General features: G+C 37.9%; 1 protein-coding gene across 1 annotated transcript; it reads left to right on the top strand.

The window, feature by feature from the left end:
• Window positions 1–4636: 4636 nt before the first annotated feature.
• On the top strand, window positions 4637–7199 carry LOC140232091 (uncharacterized). The gene is made up of 3 exons (XM_072312242.1): window positions 4637–4748; window positions 5384–5759; window positions 6725–7199. The coding sequence occupies exons 1-3, from the start codon at window positions 4637–4639 to the stop codon at window positions 7197–7199; spliced, it is 963 nt and encodes a 320-aa protein (XP_072168343.1).
• Window positions 7200–20317: the final 13118 nt, after the last annotated feature.

The following is a 20317-nucleotide window of genomic DNA, read 5'->3' as shown; positions in this document are numbered from 1 at the left end:
GAAATTTGTTCTATGTTTTTTCTTGATTCTCGTTGATTGATTGGAAATAAACTATGATTGAATTGAATTGAATTGAATTGAATTGAATTGAATTGAATAATAGTTTCAAGATGATTTTTTTTTTCAAGCAAGCAATACATAACAAAATCGTTGAAGGAGCTCAGAATGAAATATATCTTTGTGTGGCAGCCATCAAATTCACTCTAAGCATATGAAGAGTTTGTTTGCAAAAACCGATAAGTCCATATTTGCCAAATGGAGATATTTGCGATTAAAGGTCAAGAAAAATAAAGAGAATAATAAGAAAATTTTTGCTTCTTTTGACAATAACTTCAAAAATATACCTTTATCATGTAGTGACCAATACATCATTTAAAAGGTATTATTTTGTAATTTATGACAGAGATCGTACTTCAAAATCTTCAAAAATGGACTTATCGGTTTTTGCAAACAAACCCTTCATATATTATCATAATGACTAACCAATGGTAATCAGGAAACCCTATAAGGTATCGAATGCGACGTTGCGAGAAGGCATCATATTATTATGACAAAGCCAATAAATTGGAATTTACTGATTAAACCTTAACCCAGGCTGATTTCAATTTAAATCTTAGATGGAACTTTTTTACTATCAAATTGAAAGAAACACGGTGTTAAAGTGGCCAACAATCAGGCTGAATGAGTGTTTCGTATAGCAGCTGATTGTGTGTGTATCACAAGTGTATGCGAGAGATGGAAATTGTGCTCAAAAGAACAGTGTCACCACAATCTATCGGCAGTGGTAACTGGTAACATAGGTATGTTTTGTCAATAACCTGAAGCTCACAAAGCTGACATTCCTTGAAATGTCTAAAGAGGAAATGATAAATTATTATTATTATTATCATTATTATTATTTATTCGACCAGGTAAAGAATATAGGATACATATCATTAACATCACAAACATGAAACAAAAACCAGAATGAACATTACAAAGGATACACCGTACCGTACACGTTACACAAATGAAAATGAAATGAATGGAGACTACATGAGGGTCAGGGCACACAAAAGTAAATACATTTACTATTGCCCGTGGGCATGTGAACCCACACATGTTGCCCCTAAGAAACATGTAACAATCATTAAAAAATTATCACTCAACCCCTTATCAAACTTCAATACATAAAAAAATACTATACAATTCCAATATAATCATCCAACCCTTGACTTCATTTATATTCATACATTAATTTCAAAAACTGAAAAAAAAATACGTCAACATAAATGTAGGAGATTCCTGGATTTTCACCCGACCCCCAACCCTAAGCCTCTAACCTCTTAAAACATAATCATCATTGTCGTCAGCATAAAAATAAAAATGAAGCACATGTGTACAAATCAAAACTAAAACTATCACTCAGTGTGATTAATACCCAATCAAACTCCGAGAATGTAAACTCAGCTAACAATTAATTTGTATACTGTTACCACAACAACTCAATGTTCAACGTGAACAGAATGATGAATTGTGCACACCCACATATCATAACAGTCACATATGCCGAATTTCAAATCAATTGCCCAAAAATCTGAAAATTAACTAAAATCACATTGTCATATGATTATCATTCAAAATATAGAGTTACCATGAAACACATTTCCCAACAATAACAAAAAAAAGTCAAATCAAATCTTTCACATCTAGGTAATATAATGATCACACATATCAAATTCAAAACCAAATACTAAAAAAACTGAGAGAGTTAGCCAAATCAAAATTGTTGTATAATCCTAATGAATAGAAGCAAGAAATGTAGGGATGCCAATAAATTGGCAAATGTTACATACTGTACCTGCATGAACATGGTGTCTGAAAGAACTGCCACTCAATATTTTGAATGGCGTTTGTTTGTTTGTTTGTTTGTTTGCTTTTTTGCTTGTTCGTTCATTTATTTTCCATTTCACATTACCAAAATACACATAGAACAATACATAAATTATACATGAATCAAAGAAAGATTACAAAATAGATGGATTGCCCATTTCAAATTCATTATTATAATGATTCTGTTCTTCCATAGGGTCCAGTGCTGAAATACATTCCTCCTGAAGTAACTGATTAACGATACGTTGAGGATATACATGTATCTCTACAACACAAACACAATAAAATCTGGAAAGCAAATAAGACGGAGGATAGGCGGATTATGCAAGGTTTATCTAATGCACGTGTTGATGCCACACCTAAGTGAAGACCACTCCTAGTGTGACTTACTTACACACACACACACACACACACACTCGTACGCATGCCCAGATAAACTTCTAAAGTCACATTTCTCGGCGACTGCGTCCACTGAAATCTTCACCACATCTGACCAGCGAATAGAACACGGGATGTGGTAGCCTCACGCTCGGGATATTCATAAGATAAGGTAAGAGTATGGTTCAATTGTTCATAATTTTTCAATAAATATTTTGTCATTTGTTCTGTGAACTTAGGAAAAGTAAATTGCTATTCTATTGTCAAACAAAATCCATCAATGCACAAAAGAATGTGTTGTGTCATGAAATTGCACACGTGTTTTCGCTATTGATTGTGAATGGGAAAAAAAAAGAATCACTATGAAGCTTGTCCACCTTTTGAGTGCAATCAAATGTTGCAAGATATACAATGTATGTCTTATAATCGTTGGAAGTTTGATGATTGATTGGCTTATTTGTTATCCACTAAAGTCAAAAGCCTTTAAACACAAGCAATCTACCTCAGAACCAACCTCTCATTTGCTTCACTTTGGACATTCTACAGTTAGGTACGTCTCCAATTCTTCAGCGTTGTTTTGTTATTGAAATAAGTTTGTCTGAACATTCTATAATCCCTCACGACATAAAGTAGTAGTTTAAAAATAGTTTTGGGTCGAATATGCTGAAATCGGATTGACTTTAATTATAATCTCGATAGCTTTTGTAAAGTAAATAACCTCATGAAAATTTACTGATCCTTTTGCTGAAGTATAACTGTTTTTCTGTATGGATCACACATCATGTATGTGCATATATAGCTAATTATGTTAATCTTTGAATACTTGTCTTACAATAGTATAGCAAGAGAAAGGTCGACATGACTGCTGAAAGCAATTTCAGTACCTTTTCTATTCGCTGTCTGTCTGTCTGTCTGTCTGTCTATTCGTTTGTCTCCCTCTCTCTATCGCCGTGCTTTCTGTGACAGATAATGTCGCTCATACACCAACGCTCACACACAAACACACACACATACATGTAAATACATATACACACGCTTACAAGCACACTCATAATTAACAAGCAGCGCTGCTAGGGTCGTTAAGCATTTAATTATTTCAAAATCGAGGCCATTCAGGCTCTTTGGGGGAGGTTTGTTTGCTAGTGACGGAACAGGCACATGGCGGTACACGAGCATACGACATGACTAACCTTAAACAGGAATGAAACCCACATAATTATCTATGCGAATTCAGTGACTGCAGAAATTGTGAACACATAAGTGAAATTTGGGAAAACTCGGACAATCCGTTCTGAAACTACGATAGATTTTTTACGATGGATAAGAAGACTACAAATACTACAACAATTCGTGACGGCACAGTAGGACACCGATATTAGATGTTATATTTGTATAAAGAGAATTCAACATATTTCATTCTTTTAGCATAATGGAAAAATGATTGGCATATTCCTCTCCCGAACTCATAGGGAATATTATCCTCAATAAAGTCGGTGATAAGTGCAAGAAATGTGTATTTTCCAAAAAAAAAAAAGGAAATTCTTTGAGACAGATATTGCTAAAAATATGACAAAACTGTTTGTTCAACAAAATTTTAGTGTTACCATTGATGCCATCCTGATCATTTCATTTTAGCACATACATGACATATTTAGCATCTTGAAAATCAATTAAATGGTGGTTTCGCTGTAAGGCCAGCTATAACGAAAAAAAAAAAAAAAAGAAGAGAGAGAATAACTCAAAAACTACAACAGTCACATTGTTGGCACATCGAACCCACAACCTACTTATAGTATGTGGGTCAGTCTATCAGGTTGGGTCAACAGCTTAATTTTTCATTTTACATTGTCCCGTGATTGCTAAGGTCAGTTAAAATGTGGTTAAGTCTTTCTGTGTCAATACGAATTTTGCCCCTTGCTATAGTGATGCATATTCAAATCAGAAATTTTTCATGGATTTGCGGCACCACAAGTTATTTTTCTATACCTCCGTTACATGGATATCACGTTTAAATGGTACACCCACGTACTGACAATGAATTCTCTGGTATGACATTGCAATACCCATGATGCTTGAGCAGTAAAACTTTGTGGGATCCCGTTTTCTTTCTGAAGTCATTACTGGCAGATGTTTGCTTGATTTTAATGAGGTCTGAATTTTGAGTTCTAGTATATCACAAAAGATGACCGAATCCCGTAGACTGACCCATGTTAAACGTCGATATGGTGATACAAAATCTGGGGCAAAATTAGATTCTACAAGAGATGATAATCAATTGGTTGCACAAGGATAATCATGCTTGTTTTGTCCTTCCTCCCTATGCTCTCCTTATGTGCAGGAAAATCAGTGTGTTGAGAATTTAAATCAGCGAACAAATAGCACAAAAATGGCCGCGGAGCACGACTGGCTCTATATTTTCCTGGCGTTGTTCGTTTTCGTCGAATTCATCGCCCTACAAGTTTTCAGCGCCCTTGCAACCGTGCCTGGTGATCCTGCAGGTAATCGATATACTCGCTATTTTAATCAGTCCGGCCAAGTGAAATAATCAATCGGTTTCTACGAACCGTTATTTTTTTTTTTCAATTCAAAGGTTTTATTTTCACTTCTTTCAACAGAATGTACAAAAAGTCGATTGCCTTGCGTCCGAGTATGAAATAATTTCACTCATTCTTCTACTGCTCTCCTGATTCCGTAACACAATCCCAGTTTATTTTTATCTTATCCATTTCATCCCGATACCAATTAGTTTGTCGGAATATTTCTTCACCAATGGGCTTTGCTTAGATCGTCCTCTTTGGTTTATGATAATTTGGTCAATAATTTTACATAATATAATATTCCTACACCTATGGTTTCACTTATCACTGAAAATTTCACGTGATTTCACTGCCGATCATTAAAAGCTATCTGTGATTTTCGTACTTAGTTCCCTTGAACTTAATAATTATCTATCGATAATACATTTACATGGACTTGATTCCTGATATATGTTTTACTTTTATGCTTCTATTTTTTAAGATATGACAGGCTCTGATTACTTCCAAAGTTCTTAAGGTAATCATACATTCTTTGTTTGTTTGTTTGTTTGTTAATTGCGTCCGTGTGTGTGTTTCCTCTGTTTTTCTCATACCAGGACTGTTCCCAAACACAACAGAGGAGATATCCGATGCATACCCTGTCCAGATCACCCCGGCGGGATGGACCTTTATCATCTGGGCGATTATCTACATATTCATGTTAGTCTACGTGGTTTACATCGTTGCCTGCCTGTGCCGCAAGAATAAGAACGGCCCGGTGTACCTCAACCCGCCGGTCGTTCCTCCGGCCTTCCTCGCAGTCCTCTCGCTCAATATGGCCTTCAACATCACATGGCTGTTCCTGTTTGCATACGCCGAGTTTGTGTGGTCTTTGGCGGATTCGTGTCTCCTGGCGTTCTCCGCATACATCTGCCTCTTCCTCAGCTACAAGAACGTCGACAAATACCGTGACGTCATGACGGCCAACCACAGGTATAAAACAAATAATACACCCCATCACAATCAATGTTACCAAAGGCAGAGTACATTGTGCTGCAATGCAACCCATATTGCTGTTGGCATCGTTGGATGACTTAAGTGATTTACATTGCTTCATGCCTACCTACCGCAGGAAATAATTATGTGCAGTAGCCGCGAGAAGTGTGGGATCATTAAAGATTACTAGTAGAGCTTCCTCTACAAACAATGAAGTTTTAACATTGATAACAATCCGTCTTCATCTTCAAAATTTAATTGATGGGGTCAGGGCGGGTAATGGTTGTAAGGCTTGAAGAGTTGTGATTGACTTTTTCATAAAAATTTAGTTGCAAAGTGTAATGGTCATCGCCAAAAGAAATAATTGCCATTTAGATGTTCTTTGTATAGATTATTATGAATGCACTGAAAAAGAAAAAAGATATCAAGTGTAATCTTAGATTGTAATCTTCAGGAAGTTCCTGAAAAAAAAAGTTAGTTTTGTTTGGAGTAGTGTTTTTTGTAAGTTTTTTTTTCTTTAATCTCTACACCCAACTAATAAAAAATTCAAATCAGGAAGATATCATATGTTTTTACTATCATGCGGTTGATATGCACCACTGATGCACCATCAATGGCTGCAATGCCCTTATCTGAGGAAGTCAGTGTATGATAATGAAGACGTCTTTTGACGCTTTATTTCCTAAATAGTAGAAATTTTGGTGGATGTATTGACGTTAAGTTAAGTATGATTTTTATGAATCCAGCAAATTGATGTTTACTACTTTTATAGTCAATGATAATGTATAGATATGATACTCAATATTAACATGTATTCACAATGATAAAAGGTAATCAAACGTGTGTCCCTGTCTCCATTTTTGTAACACTGGAAGATCTTCAACACAGAAGGAGCTTCTAATCCATTACATAATAATCTACCATTGTATTGACGCCGACATCTATTTTCCTTTCTGCTTTAGGTTTGACCTATGGTGCAACCGCATATTGATTCAAAACGGCATCTCAATTTACGCCACGTGGACAAGCATCGCCACCTTGCTCAACCTGTCCATCGCCCTAACATACAACGCCGGCCTGGCCAACAGGACATCGTGCATCATCTCGCTCTCCCTCCTCGCCGTCGAGCTCTTCCTCTACCTCATCGTCGACGTCTTCTACTGGGATCGTTATCTCCGCTACACGCTGACGGTGTACATGACGGTAGTGTGGGCGCTGCTTGGCACCCTCCTCAATAACTGGGACCGCAACAGCACGGTCTCCCTTCTCACCGCCTCCCTGCTCGTTATCAGCGTCGCCTGCCTCGTCTTCAAGATCGTCCTCATGCTCTACAGAGAGCCCGTCAAGGCTCAGCCTTCCAAGACGAAACCCGCCGAGATCGTCATCGACTACGAGGAATCGCTGCCTGGTGACAAGGACGAAATTCCACTCAAATGAAGAGCTTGCTCTCCATGAATGAGTGCTATGATTGATAATGAATGGTCTGCTGGTCCGTAAGAGGGCGCTCGTGCCGTGAACAGCTGCAGGCTTCCAGTATTTCGACTGACTGATTTGACTCTGGATACTGCAGATTGAGTTCATTCACGGACTGTAACAAGTAGCAGAATGATATGTCCGTTCGGAGGAAATGGGGGGGGGGGGGGGGATAGGACATTGTGGCCATCGATTTACAGTTATTATTGTGATTGGTGAAAATATCCATCTAAAATTTAGATACAGCGAGTTCCTTGATTCACTTAATATTTCCAATCTAAGTTATGTGATAGTGTTAGTTGTTTGATTGTATAAACTGTTATTCTTCATAAATGGGTGTGTCGGTGACCAAAAGGTTACTCTTTTGCTAAGATAGGCCTATTTTACTCATATATACAAATGATTATTTAGCCTTACATTGTAAATATCACTGTAACACTGCTTGAGATATATAAACTAATGGTGACATACACTCCATATGGATTTTTTTTTTTTCATTTTTCAATGAAATTCACTGCTCTACGCAAGCATCGCCAAGCATGCATTTTAGGTCATGATGTACGCATAAAATCGTTGCAGGAAACGAAAAGGTCAAATGCAAAAACAGATGTGGCCACGTTTATCAAAATGATTTTTTTTTAGATTAAATTTGCTGAAGAAATCAACAAAATATGTAGTAATTTTCATATCTTATAATTTCTTGATATGCATCAAGTGCAGTATCAGTAAAAAGATTATGACATATTTTTTTCTATTTGATGATAAACTCATTTTGAAAAAAAAAATGACGTTTGTGAAAGTTTTTTTTTTTGCATTCAAACTCTTCGTAATTATGATGTCTAGTGATAAATGAAATCCTACAAGTGTCGCTGATAAGAATGATGCTACTCCTTTCCATATCTGTTAAAGAGGTGGTATACTTGTGGCTGAGATGGAGATGGAGATGGAGTTTGATTTTTTTGCGAGATATTCCGAAACCACTTATGAAATATTAAAGAGCATGCAGTTCTAAAAAGAATTAAACCTTTATTTTGATGAAAACCGGTTTTAAACAATGTTAAATGGCTGAGATATCCAAAAACAACGCTGTCGTAATAAAAAGGTAGAACCGACCTTTGCTTTACTTTTTTTTTTTTGGGGGGGGGGGGTATCTCAACCATTCAAGCATTTAAGAACTGTATGCTGTATGAAAGTTAAAAATCTGAATCCCCTTTTAACTGTAATGTGTAATGGTTACCTTCCTTTCTGTTGTTATCATTGTACTTCTATCATCATGGATTATTTTCATGTAATATATATACACGTACATAATGATGTATATCATTCTTTTCTATAGTATATTTTTACTCAAGATAGTCGCCCGATCCCCACCAAAATATAGATATCTTCAGCATATTTGAATACTGATACACGAAATTAAATGAAATAGAGCTCTTCAGTCCATTCCGTACATGGTGATTTATTCTTCTTTTAATGTGTGGGGTGAATCATACACACACACACACACACACACACACCTACACGCACACATACACTCATTAAAACAACAACACGAAAAGAAAGACAATAAATCAGAGCTAATAAACATCATATATAACAACAGTGCAATACATGAAAACGTACGGTATCACGGTACCAACTCGTTCCCTGCTGATTACTTTCAACCATGGAAGCAAACCCTCGACCCTTGGACCAGCTCAAAATGATAGGGGCTCTGGGCTAAAACATTAAATAACATTCATTCGACGAGTTATTAATCAGCACGTACCCCGATATCCAATATTATTTTCGATGAGTATTGCCTAAAAATAGAATAGATGAAGAAAATTACAGAAATATCACCTTTTCAATATTTCTAAAGTTTCAAATTTACATCAGAAGCAAGACAGTGGTAGTTAAACCACCCGGTTAAACTTTCACATAGACACATGCACGACTGTATTGTCTATATACATAGTTACATGCGTACATATACAGTATGTATGTATGTATGTATGTTTGTATGTAATCATTAAGAGCAGTCCAATGAGTGATTAGTGAAAATTATCAGTACAAAACACAGAGTGGAGATACACAGAAAAGAATCCGTAAGTTGTATCCAAAGCAAATTTACGCAGTGTACTATGAGACAGTAAAAGCTGCGCAGGGAAGACTACGGCAAGTCTAAACGAGTGCCAGAATCGTCTTAACATAGAAATAGATAAATATGTAAGTCATATGGTAGATTGATGAATATAAATAACAGATTATACGTATATACATTTAGTTTTAACTACTAATTGGAACTACACGTATGCTAGCATCCTGCGAATAATGTATTATGTATGGATATTTTCATTACCACCCGCATCGAAATAAAACCATCGTAGCATTCACAAGGGTACCCCCTCCCGAGTCTCCATACTCATTCTTTTCTTACCCTTCGCAGTCAGTTATATCTTTTTAACATAATGAAATATCAAAAATATTTACTGCTGTTACTAGAATGACGACGAAATAAGAAGGTATTTTTAATGGTATCTACAGCATTGTATAGGCATTTCAGTGCTTCTAAGTATGCACTCAATCAAAACATACTATTCTAGACACTCTTAATTAGCATTTCAACCATTTTATATTGACCTAAGAGGGCCGAGGCATCAAATTTTAAAAAGGTTACGGGACATCGCTTTCGTAAATGAACCACAGCACATAAAGGGAACTGTTCGTATCTCATCTATCTATATGAGATCTACGTATATCACTTGATACATTATAAAAATTATGTGTATGTATCCCTCTTACTAAAATCATTTAAATTTTACTCAAATTTAGTATCTGTTTTAATTCTTAGATTGGGTTTAAAAAGGAAATCCTGGGGCTTGTGCCCAAATGAAATGTCAAAAAACTATTACATAAGTTGTACTCAGCTAGGGGCCTGCTTATGAAAATAACTTTGCTTCAATAATCGACAAACTCCGGAGTCGATGACGTCAGCCAAAACCACGAAATGAAGTTCTACCCAAATTTGACATGATCAGGGCGTCAACCCTGTTTTAGCAAGTTTTGAGGTCTTAAAGTGAACACTCAGGATATCTCCAGCCAGTGATGTTGAAAGCTGGCTGCGGCTGCGGCAAATCAGTCAGGGGCAACATTGATCCGTCAAGACACTTGGGGTTCAGCCAAGCCGTCTCTGACTTGATGAAGGATCACTGACAGATAGCTCGGGGGACTGCCTTCCGCAACGTCACAGACCGGTGATGAAGGAGCTAAATCTGTATCGATGGTAGTGGTCTGCGGGTTTGACGGGTTACCCCCTGTTCTTTCAGGTTTTGGGTAGAGGTGCGACCAGGCGTAGGACGGAAGTCTTTCTAAGGATAGCTCCTGCGTTCTGTTCGATTCTGAGAAGTCTTCTGCAAAGTCTTCCATATCATTCGACATCGGTTCCTGGAGCTGGCGCGTCGCGAAACCATCTGAAATATCACGATTCCGCATATCTGTGTGAGTCGGCGGAGTGTCTAATTGTGAAGCAGCACTACTCGAAACTGTCTGCGACACTCGTGGTGATACGTTGTTCTCCGTCACATCAGGCGACTGTACATCGGCTTCATCGGGCTGAATCCGACGATCTCTCCGAGTCGGCGATAGCTGCCCTGACGGGGTTGATCCGTCTTGATTCATACGAGCTCTGAGTTCGCTAGAGACGTCATATCTATAGAGGACGACTTGACTTCCTCCGAAGTCCAACGTGACGGTTGGGGATTCTTCCTCCCTCCTTCCCTGACATCCCCGATACCTCCATGCGCAGCAGCCTACGCATTCGATGGGGAAGCTGCACTTCTTAAGATCTACAGGATCTCTTGAAAGGTTCCACATGTAGATTGCGGTAGTAAGAAGCGCGGCAGCAATGGGGCACACAAGGAAGTACAACACGTAAAAGCCTGACTTTCTCTTTCCACACGTAATTTCTGTTACTACTGCGTAAGGATAGCGAGATGATATCAAATGTTGGAGCAAGACGTTGGAGGAAGCAGTCAATTGGCACCTTGGGCTTCCTGCAGAGACGGTACAGTTTGACAGTGAATCACTGGTATCGTAGAGATACTTAGTGAATGTAAAGTTTAGTGTCGCATTCAACGTCTCAGATCCTCGTTGGTAAGTCTCGCTTAACGCAAAATACCACCGTTTGCTAGAGGCATACCATGTCGTGATGAAGTGAAAAGTGGTTGTAGAGGGGCATGCTGGAAAGGTAGCCAAGGCGACCATACATGATGGGCAAGGTTGTTCTTCTCCAGCCTCAACGTCGTCTAACCAAGCCATCATGCTGCTCCAATCAGCGAACACCGGCATGCTGAACGCTATACCCGTCCCGTCTATAGTTTGCCCACAGCTTGTGATATTAACGGTAGATGATGGAGGTAATATGTAATACAACGACTTGAATTCACCTTCACTGAGAAAGATGCTATCCACAAAGGAGTACGTGGTTTGTTCTCCTTCGTAGACGGGGCTTTCCCCGAACGTCATTGCCCTGAGCATAACGTCATCACCCTCTAGATCCCAACCCTTCGTCTTCTGCAGGGCCACTCTGAATTCCGAGCAGAGTGGTGGCAGCTTACTGCTGCCCGAATAATCGGAGTATTTTTCACCCTTCTTCAACAATCTCTCGTCACCTTTACCTGTCTCTCTTCTGACCGATTCTGTCAGGAGCACAACGAGAACAACTATCGCACAAAATGCAAAAGCATACATCGTGAATGCAAAACAATGTTTGAATTTCACTTTATTCGCCATACCTCTCGACGTTTTCTGGTGTACGTTCCTTTGTCTTCAGAGTGAGCCAACGCAAACGGGGTGAGTTGATGCAGGAACCGAGACCCAAAGAGAAGGATATTTCTGTTCGGTGTCTAGAAAACTTGTGTAGACGGAAGCTGCACATCTACGCCTACCGGAGACTTTAACCTCGATTTCTACATAGCAATATTTTCTTATCTAGTCCGCCTCCATCATTTTTGATAGGAGATGGTTAAAGATTAATAATGCGAACGTGCACTCCCCCTTAGTTGAAGTGGAATGGAAATTTTGGCGTTGCTTTATATAGCACTAATTATAAACATGACTGTGCTGAATCACTTAACTATGTCATCACCATGTGGCTATAGTATACTGCTGAAAATGCCACGGATATCTATATAGAAATAGTGTTCCTGATGATGTCGATATAAGTATCCGAGTGAATCGGAGAAGGGATCACATTCCAATGCACATTGACCACACTAAAATGCACACAAACGAGCACAAGAGTACATACCACTCTGTCCATAGACATCCTCTGTCTATCTTTACCCTTTTATAATGTCTCTGCTTCAAATATGGTCTCTATATTGTGACATTGTTTTTCATTTGTACAAATTTCGTTCGTGTTTTTTTTTTTTCTCGTAGACATTGGCCATCAAATATTGTTTTAACTATCTAGATATTGACAATCGAGTGCGGTTTCGTAGATTGTCAGTCGGTTGGTTACTGGAAGATTTTACGTGCTGAATGAGATGACCTATTTGAAAGAAAAAAATAAACTATCACAGTTTAATCGAGAGTGATGTAAAACGACATTTCTTAAATGGCTCAAACTTTTAACACACGCTTACTTATTCTGCATGGTTGTGAAGGTGATATTATTTCTTTTTTGTTGTCTTGCTATATATATATATATATATATATATATATGAAGAGCTTGCTTCAAAAGGCAATAAATCCATTGAAAAATGATGGATTTAGGCGCCTTTTGCAAGCTCTTTATACATATATATATATATATATATATATATATATATATATATACATATATACATATATACATATATACATATATATTCTTTTTTTTTCGTTCCTTCCTGTTTTATTTCATGTCAGTTGACATTGGTTTCTTTAATTTTATTTCATATGTTTGTTTGTAGTTTCATGAAGTCATAATTCGTTCTCTTATGTATTTCTGAGGGTCCCATATCGTACAAGCTTGGCTTTTTAGCGGGACCCTCCATTTCCATTCCCATCCGTGTAATATGCATATGTATAATTATAGCTTATTAATGCAATTATGTTGTTACTCATGATCACATGTATTTTGTTAATGTACGTTTTTAAAATTACTACAAATATGTTCTGTTAATGCATTGTATATAATTTTCCCTGTTTATTTAATGGAAATGAAAATAAAGTTGAATTGAATTGAATATGTAATTAGCTCCCAAAATTGAGCAATACGGAGCAAGAGGAGGGAGGAGGGGGCGGCTATCCGTCCCATACAAGGAAACTATGAATTTGAATTGATACAAAATCTTCTCATGCACATTTTTCATGGAGTATTTGGGATATACACCGAAATAAAGTACATTGAATATATGGATGGCGTCTGAAATGGAGAGGGTTTGGGAAGACATATCTTCTTCTGCCCGATTTTAAATTGAATTAAAAGTTTATTCTATGAAAATTGGCTTTTAAATGGGTAGGATATGAAAAAAGTGGTCCTGAGATAGGATGGGTCCCATTATTTATTAGGACCACTTTGTGTTACTTTGTTTTTGAATATATCAACCATTTCAAACGAATTTTCATCAAATTCTACTAAGAATCGTATGCTCTTTAATATTTCAAATAAGTGGTTTCCAATTATCTTGCAAAACCGAGCAAGAGGAGGGGAGGGGCTATGGGTTCCTTACGAGGGAACTATAAATTTGAATTGATACAAAATCTTCTCATGCACATTTTCATGGAGTATTTGGGATATACACCGAAATAAAGTACATTGAATATATGGATGGCGTCTGAAATGGAGAGGGTTTGGGAAGACATATCTTCCTCTGCCCGATTTTAAATTGAATTAAAAGTTTATTCTATGGAAATTGGCTTTTAAATGGGTAAGATATGAAAAAAGTGGTCCTGAGATAGGATGGGTCCCATTATTTATTAGGACCACTTTGTGTTACTTTGTTTTTGAATATATCAACCATTTCAAACGAATTTTCATCAAATTCTACTAAGAATCGTATGCTCTTTAATATTTCAAATAAGTGGTTTCCAATTATCTTGCAAAACCGAGCAAGAGGAGGGGAGGGGCTATGGGTTCCTTACGAGGGAACTATGAATTTGAATTGATACAAAATCTTCTCGTGCACATTTCTCATGGAATATTTGGGATACCAACCGAAATAAAGTGCATTAAATATATGGATGGGGTCAGAAATGGAGAGGGTTTGGGAAGGCATATCCTCCTCCGCCCTGACCCCATCAGAGAAATAGATGGGTTAAAGAGACCGGCAGAAATGCCATATACCCTGCATGTTCCATAATTTTACCAGAGAAGGGAGTGAAGAGTGCGTGGTGTCGAAATGGTCGTGTCCTATTTAATAGACTTTCGCCGGAATTGAAAGCAGATTTAAAAAAAAAACAAAAAAAAAAAACATGAACGAAGAGGTCTCGAAAATGGGTTGGAAAAATCTATACAGACCTTAAACATACAGGTTTTAACGGTCAGGTGGTGAACTTAATTTATCACTTTTCCTTAAGAGTGCTTATTGCTATTGAATGAAATCGTTTTTGTTTCTTACATTACATATACTGTTCAGAATGTGTTTCATAATAGTGAAAAAAAAAACCCAAAGTCGGGTCAATGTTCATGTTCTTCTATGGTGATAAGGTACCCTAAGATCTATGATAATGACATTTATCACCCTCCCATCTTCCCTCTTCTCTTCTCTGCTCTTGTCTTCTCTCGCTACATCTCTCCCTCCCCCCCCCCCCCTCCTTCTCTCACGCTAAAGAGTGGTACGATTAATACAGTACCAACCGTAGCGGCTCCGACGGGTCTGGTTATGTCGATACAGTCAAAACAATGCAGCACATTAATTGTATTTCAGACAAATCGAGATTTGTGGTAAGTGTGAGGTGGTGATTTGTTTCCTATTCATTAGGAAGGCACAGCGCTTCCTGCAGCTCTAAAGGGAAATGAAACCCATTTATATAACATGTGGATATGTGGGTTGAGTGGATGCAGCAATAATAGAACACATCACAGAAGTTTAAGGATAATCGGACGATCCCTCCGAAAGTTATGATTTTTTTTTCTAATTCTCGGTGAAGCCATGGCTGGATAAGAAGAATACATTTCGTGACGTCACTGCAAGACAAGGATGTAAAGAAAATACAATGAAAAATAAAAAATATAAATTCTAATGAAAAATTACATAAGGTAAGGTAAGTTAATATCATCCCCTTCCTTTCTAGAAACTGTTTCAGAAAGAAGAGAATAAAGTAATGTAATGAGCGGATTAGCAGATGTACACGTGAGTTTAACGGAGGTGGAGATCAAGAACACAGTATATTATTCTATATATTATCACATCGTCACGGCTACATCGTATTGAGGGAGTGAGCTGTCAGTCGAGTCTCCAAAGCAAAACACCGCTCTGGTGACATCAATCTGTTCTGGACGATCGTCAGCGGCCAATTCTGGCGAAGGAAAGTCGACTGGTTGGCTGCTCTGTGGGATTTCACGCGGTGTCACTGGACCATTTTCAAATGGTGTCGGCACCAAGGACGAGACATTTTGATTAACATTAGTTTCAAGGTTGTTTGGGGCTTCATTTCCAGCTGGGTTTGAAGGTGTGTATTGACAGAGTACAATGTCTCCAGGAGATCCTTCACTATTGCTTCTCCTGCAGCAGATAGTATCAAATTTTGCTGTACAGACATCCACTTCGTCAGAACATAAATCTGAGCAGCAGACCGAATATATCAGCGCAAGAAATGCCGCCACGCATACGGGGCACACAAAGAAGTACACAGCGTACAGAGTTGAATCCCACTGGCCACATGTGATTTCTGTGTCTGTTGTGTAAGGATAGTAAGACAAGACTGAATGCTGAATGATGACATCCGCCGGGGCAGTCAACAAGCACTTTTGGCTTCCGGATCGGATGGTGCAGTTTGAAACGGAGTCGCTGGTGTCAAAGAGATATTTGGTGAATGTAAACTTTGGCGTTACGTGCAGGGTCTCGGATTCTCGCTGGTAACCTTCGCTAAATGCAAAATACCACCGTTTACTGGGATACCCGGTTGTATTGAACTGGAATGTAGTCATAGAGGGACATGCTAAAAAGTTAGCAATGGCAACCACGCAACTAGGACAAGGCTCATTTTCGTTGGCGACGACATCGTTCAACCAACTCCGCATACTGCTGGAGTCGGCGAAAATCGGCATGCTGTACGCTGCTCCACTTCCGTCAACAGTTCGCCCGCAGCTTGTAATGGACACTGCAGATGATGAGGGTAGAAAGTAAGATAAGTGGCTGTACTCCCCGACATCCAACGATATTTCATCGACAAAGGAATAGGTTGTTTGGACTGAGTCGTAGTAGGGATGATTCCCGAAGGCCATCGCTACGACCACGACGTCTTCGTCACCGATTTCGTCTTGAAACGCGACTTCATAGTTTACGCAAAGAAGGGGAAGCCTGTGTATTGCCCTACCGCTTGCGTACGTGCGATCATGCCGTACCAATACCTCATCACCCTTTCCTGTCTCCACGCTAATTGAGCCAAAGAGGCACAGGCACAATGCTATTAATAACGGCAACGTACTAACTAGAATCACATTACCAAAGCATCTCCCAAAATATCTGCCCGCGCTCTCAAGCCTATCGGAGACTTCCATCTCGGACGTCGTAATCTACGTCGCTTATATGTACAGTCAAACGTCACGTGAATATTCGTGGTAAAAAAAGAATTCAAACTAACAAAAGTTTGTCCAACGTTCCTTGGTGGACAAGGCTGAAAATCTCATTTAGTTTTGCAAGGGATCGAACGCTACTGTTCTCTAAATCTAACCCATAATTGTGTGCGACTTTCGGCGTATGATTAACCTTTGAACGCAATCACCTTCGTAGTAGCACCGTCGATATCAGCAACACATCAATGACGTATTGCCTACGATGATAACTTTGTTCTGTGTTTTTACTCCGATATGTCATATTTCGGGTTATCTAAGTTTACCTGAGCACAATTAAGTTTCACCTTTTCTCCGACCTCGTCAGTCTCTCAGCCTCGTATTTGCCCATTCCAAATCACGCAGTCTGATTGACGCATAGTTCTACCATGTTGTCTACATCTTTTTGAGTTGATAATCGTCTTTGTTTTGAGACTTTATAGTTGCCCATCCAGAAAAATGAAATCATTATCAATCATTGCAGAGTAATAATAACTTATTCACACGCCTTGCACAATCATAAGTGATCATTAACTCGCGTCCTCATGCGGTGTTCATGGAAGATTACCCAACTCGCTGTCGATCCCCCCCCCCAAAAAAAAAAAAAAAAAATGAGTACAACTGGACAACAATATCCTTTTTATTTCACACTTTCAGACTTAAAGATGGGTAAGATCATTTTCTGTTATTCAGCTGACAAGAGTAGTAACTTTCAATGCCCTCTTCACTGTTTCCATTCTTGGTTATTGGTCTGTGAGTTGAAAAAAACAACAACAACAAACAAACAAACAAACAACAAACCAACCAAGCCATTTCAGTCCCAAATTCAAAGTTATTATCAATCCCATGCTACTTTTTGATTGTGGATCGGTATAATTGCGTAACATAGTTGAAATCGCAACAGAATGATACATGCAAGCTAATTGTGATGTGTTCACGAAGGCAAATATCGGAAAGTCGTTACTATAAGGTTTTATTCAGATGAAATTACTTTAAAGATATATTATCCTCCGTTTTCGATGTTATATAAGCCAAAATACCCCAGCCCTACATTCAGCAGTGTTATGGATGATTATTCTATCTTTCTAAAATTGGTAAAATTGGTATATTGTGATATAAAGATGAGGAATAACAAGAAAATGGTCAAATTGCTCAACTTATCATTCAGTTACTGCCTTTTTATTTCTGCCCTTTTCTCTTTAGACATATAAGGTCTATATATAAGGTCTATATATTTCCTTTGTAAGTATAACCCCTTGCTCTGAAAAAGAACGAATGACTTCTGTGCCACATAAATTGACTCAAAGCGCGTAGACATGAAAGCTATACCGTATGTCCCCAAAAAATACAACGGGATCCTCCGCAATGATAAGTTTAAAATAATGAATCAATCCAAATACAATTTCAGGGTACAAAAATATAACTCATTTCCCACATCTTACAGAAAACACCATTCGATTTGCTTCCGTGGTCAAAGAGAAATGAGGAATTTTGTAAAGCATGTCAGGAATCTCTTCCCTCCAAGTTCTGTCTATTGTGTTCACACACAAGAGCATCCAAGTGCTATACTTAGAAGAATCAGACTCATGACATGCTTTACAACAATCCACATTTCTCTGTGACCAGGTGACCGCTTAACCAAATTGAATGGGATTTTCTGCAAAATAGAGCTAAGATGTTATATTTTAAGACCCTGAAGTAGCATTTGGACAGTTTAATCATACTGGATGTTATCAATGCGAAAATCTGATTGTATCTTTTGGGGGACATATTGTATATAAGCACTCATATAGGCCTACTGATGGACTCACAGGAACACCTTTTTTTTTCAATGATATTTTATTGATTTCATTCAAATCAATCATAAATCAACCCATTCTGGGTGTAACATGAACATAAAAACGGTACAAATGCCATTCAAAAGACAAATCCATTACCAACTTATACTGCCAATCATCTCCCTTCAAACATAACAACTCGATTATAAATCAATCCTACTGACCATTTCTTCACGAGAAAGTATTGACATGTAAAAAAAAAAAAAAAAATATATATATATATATATATATATATATATATATATCTTTGACTATGGTATACTTATACTGCCAATCATCTCTCTTCAACATAACAACTCGATTATAAATCGAGTATATAAGGGTATATACAAGGGTATATACATAAAAAAGCAAAAAAAAAAAATCGTTATACAAAACTAGAATGAAATCATTTCATTGAAAATCAAATCCCCATCCCCACCAACCTCGATGCACTAAAACCTATCCCACACCCCCACCACAACCCCAAACACATACATCCACAACCACCACACACATACACACCAACACCAAAAACACACATACACACACACACACCCCACACACAAAACACACCCGAAGCGATACCACCTTCCTTCCTATAAATGAAAACGACTTCCAAATGTTGATTTGACACACACACTCACACACACACACACACACACACACACACACACGCACACACACACACACACACTTGCTCCTTAGATTACTACCACGCCAGCTCATAGAACAAGAAAAAAAAATAGACAATGAGCACAAGGAAACGTATATACTTATTTTTATTTTTTGTTACTCAGCGCAACAATATTTTCGCATTTTATTGCAATCGTGCAAACTGAATGTTTTCATTTATTCACTGGTTCACGATGATTCTGATTTAGTCGTTTACATGACTAATAACAATATGAATAGTGCAAATACCAACTGTTGTTTGTTTTATATGATGATATTCTGAATATCATGGGAAAGGAATCTATAGAAAAGGAATGAACATGAATTCTGCAAGACCACGAAACAATGTGTTCCACAATGACCCGTTTAATTATACATTACAATAGATTATTCATGCATACTTGTTCAACACAAACAGTGCCTAATAATCACAAATGTGAGAAAAATTATCATTGAATATGGCAACAACTAACATAGCAAACACGCAGATTATGAGTGTTAAGATGCATCTGCAAAAAGAGAACAAGTGAACTGAGATGTTCGTTACTAAGTATTATCTCAATACATTTGCACACATTCGCAATCCGGGCACTCAGCAATCAAAATTTCGTTTGTTTTGTAACTCACTAATGGGGTACTCCCCACCTTCATTTACATCCATGTTCCAAAACGTTGAAGCAAAGGAATTAAGCTCTAGGTATTGACAAGAGTCTTCAGATTCAACTTAAGGAATGTTGTCAGAAAGAGACATAGATTCCCCGCTGTGTTCCATCCTCAAGCACTTAGCATAACTGATAAATAAAAGTTTTCAAACCCCCTTATTCAGTGTCCGAATGTATATATATATA

Source organism: Diadema setosum, chromosome 8, assembly GCF_964275005.1.
Source record: "Diadema setosum chromosome 8, eeDiaSeto1, whole genome shotgun sequence".
Lineage (NCBI taxonomy): Eukaryota > Metazoa > Echinodermata > Echinoidea > Diadematoida > Diadematidae > Diadema > Diadema setosum.
The sequence above is the reverse complement of the archived record's forward strand: the minus strand, read 5'-3'. Positions and strand labels throughout refer to the sequence as shown.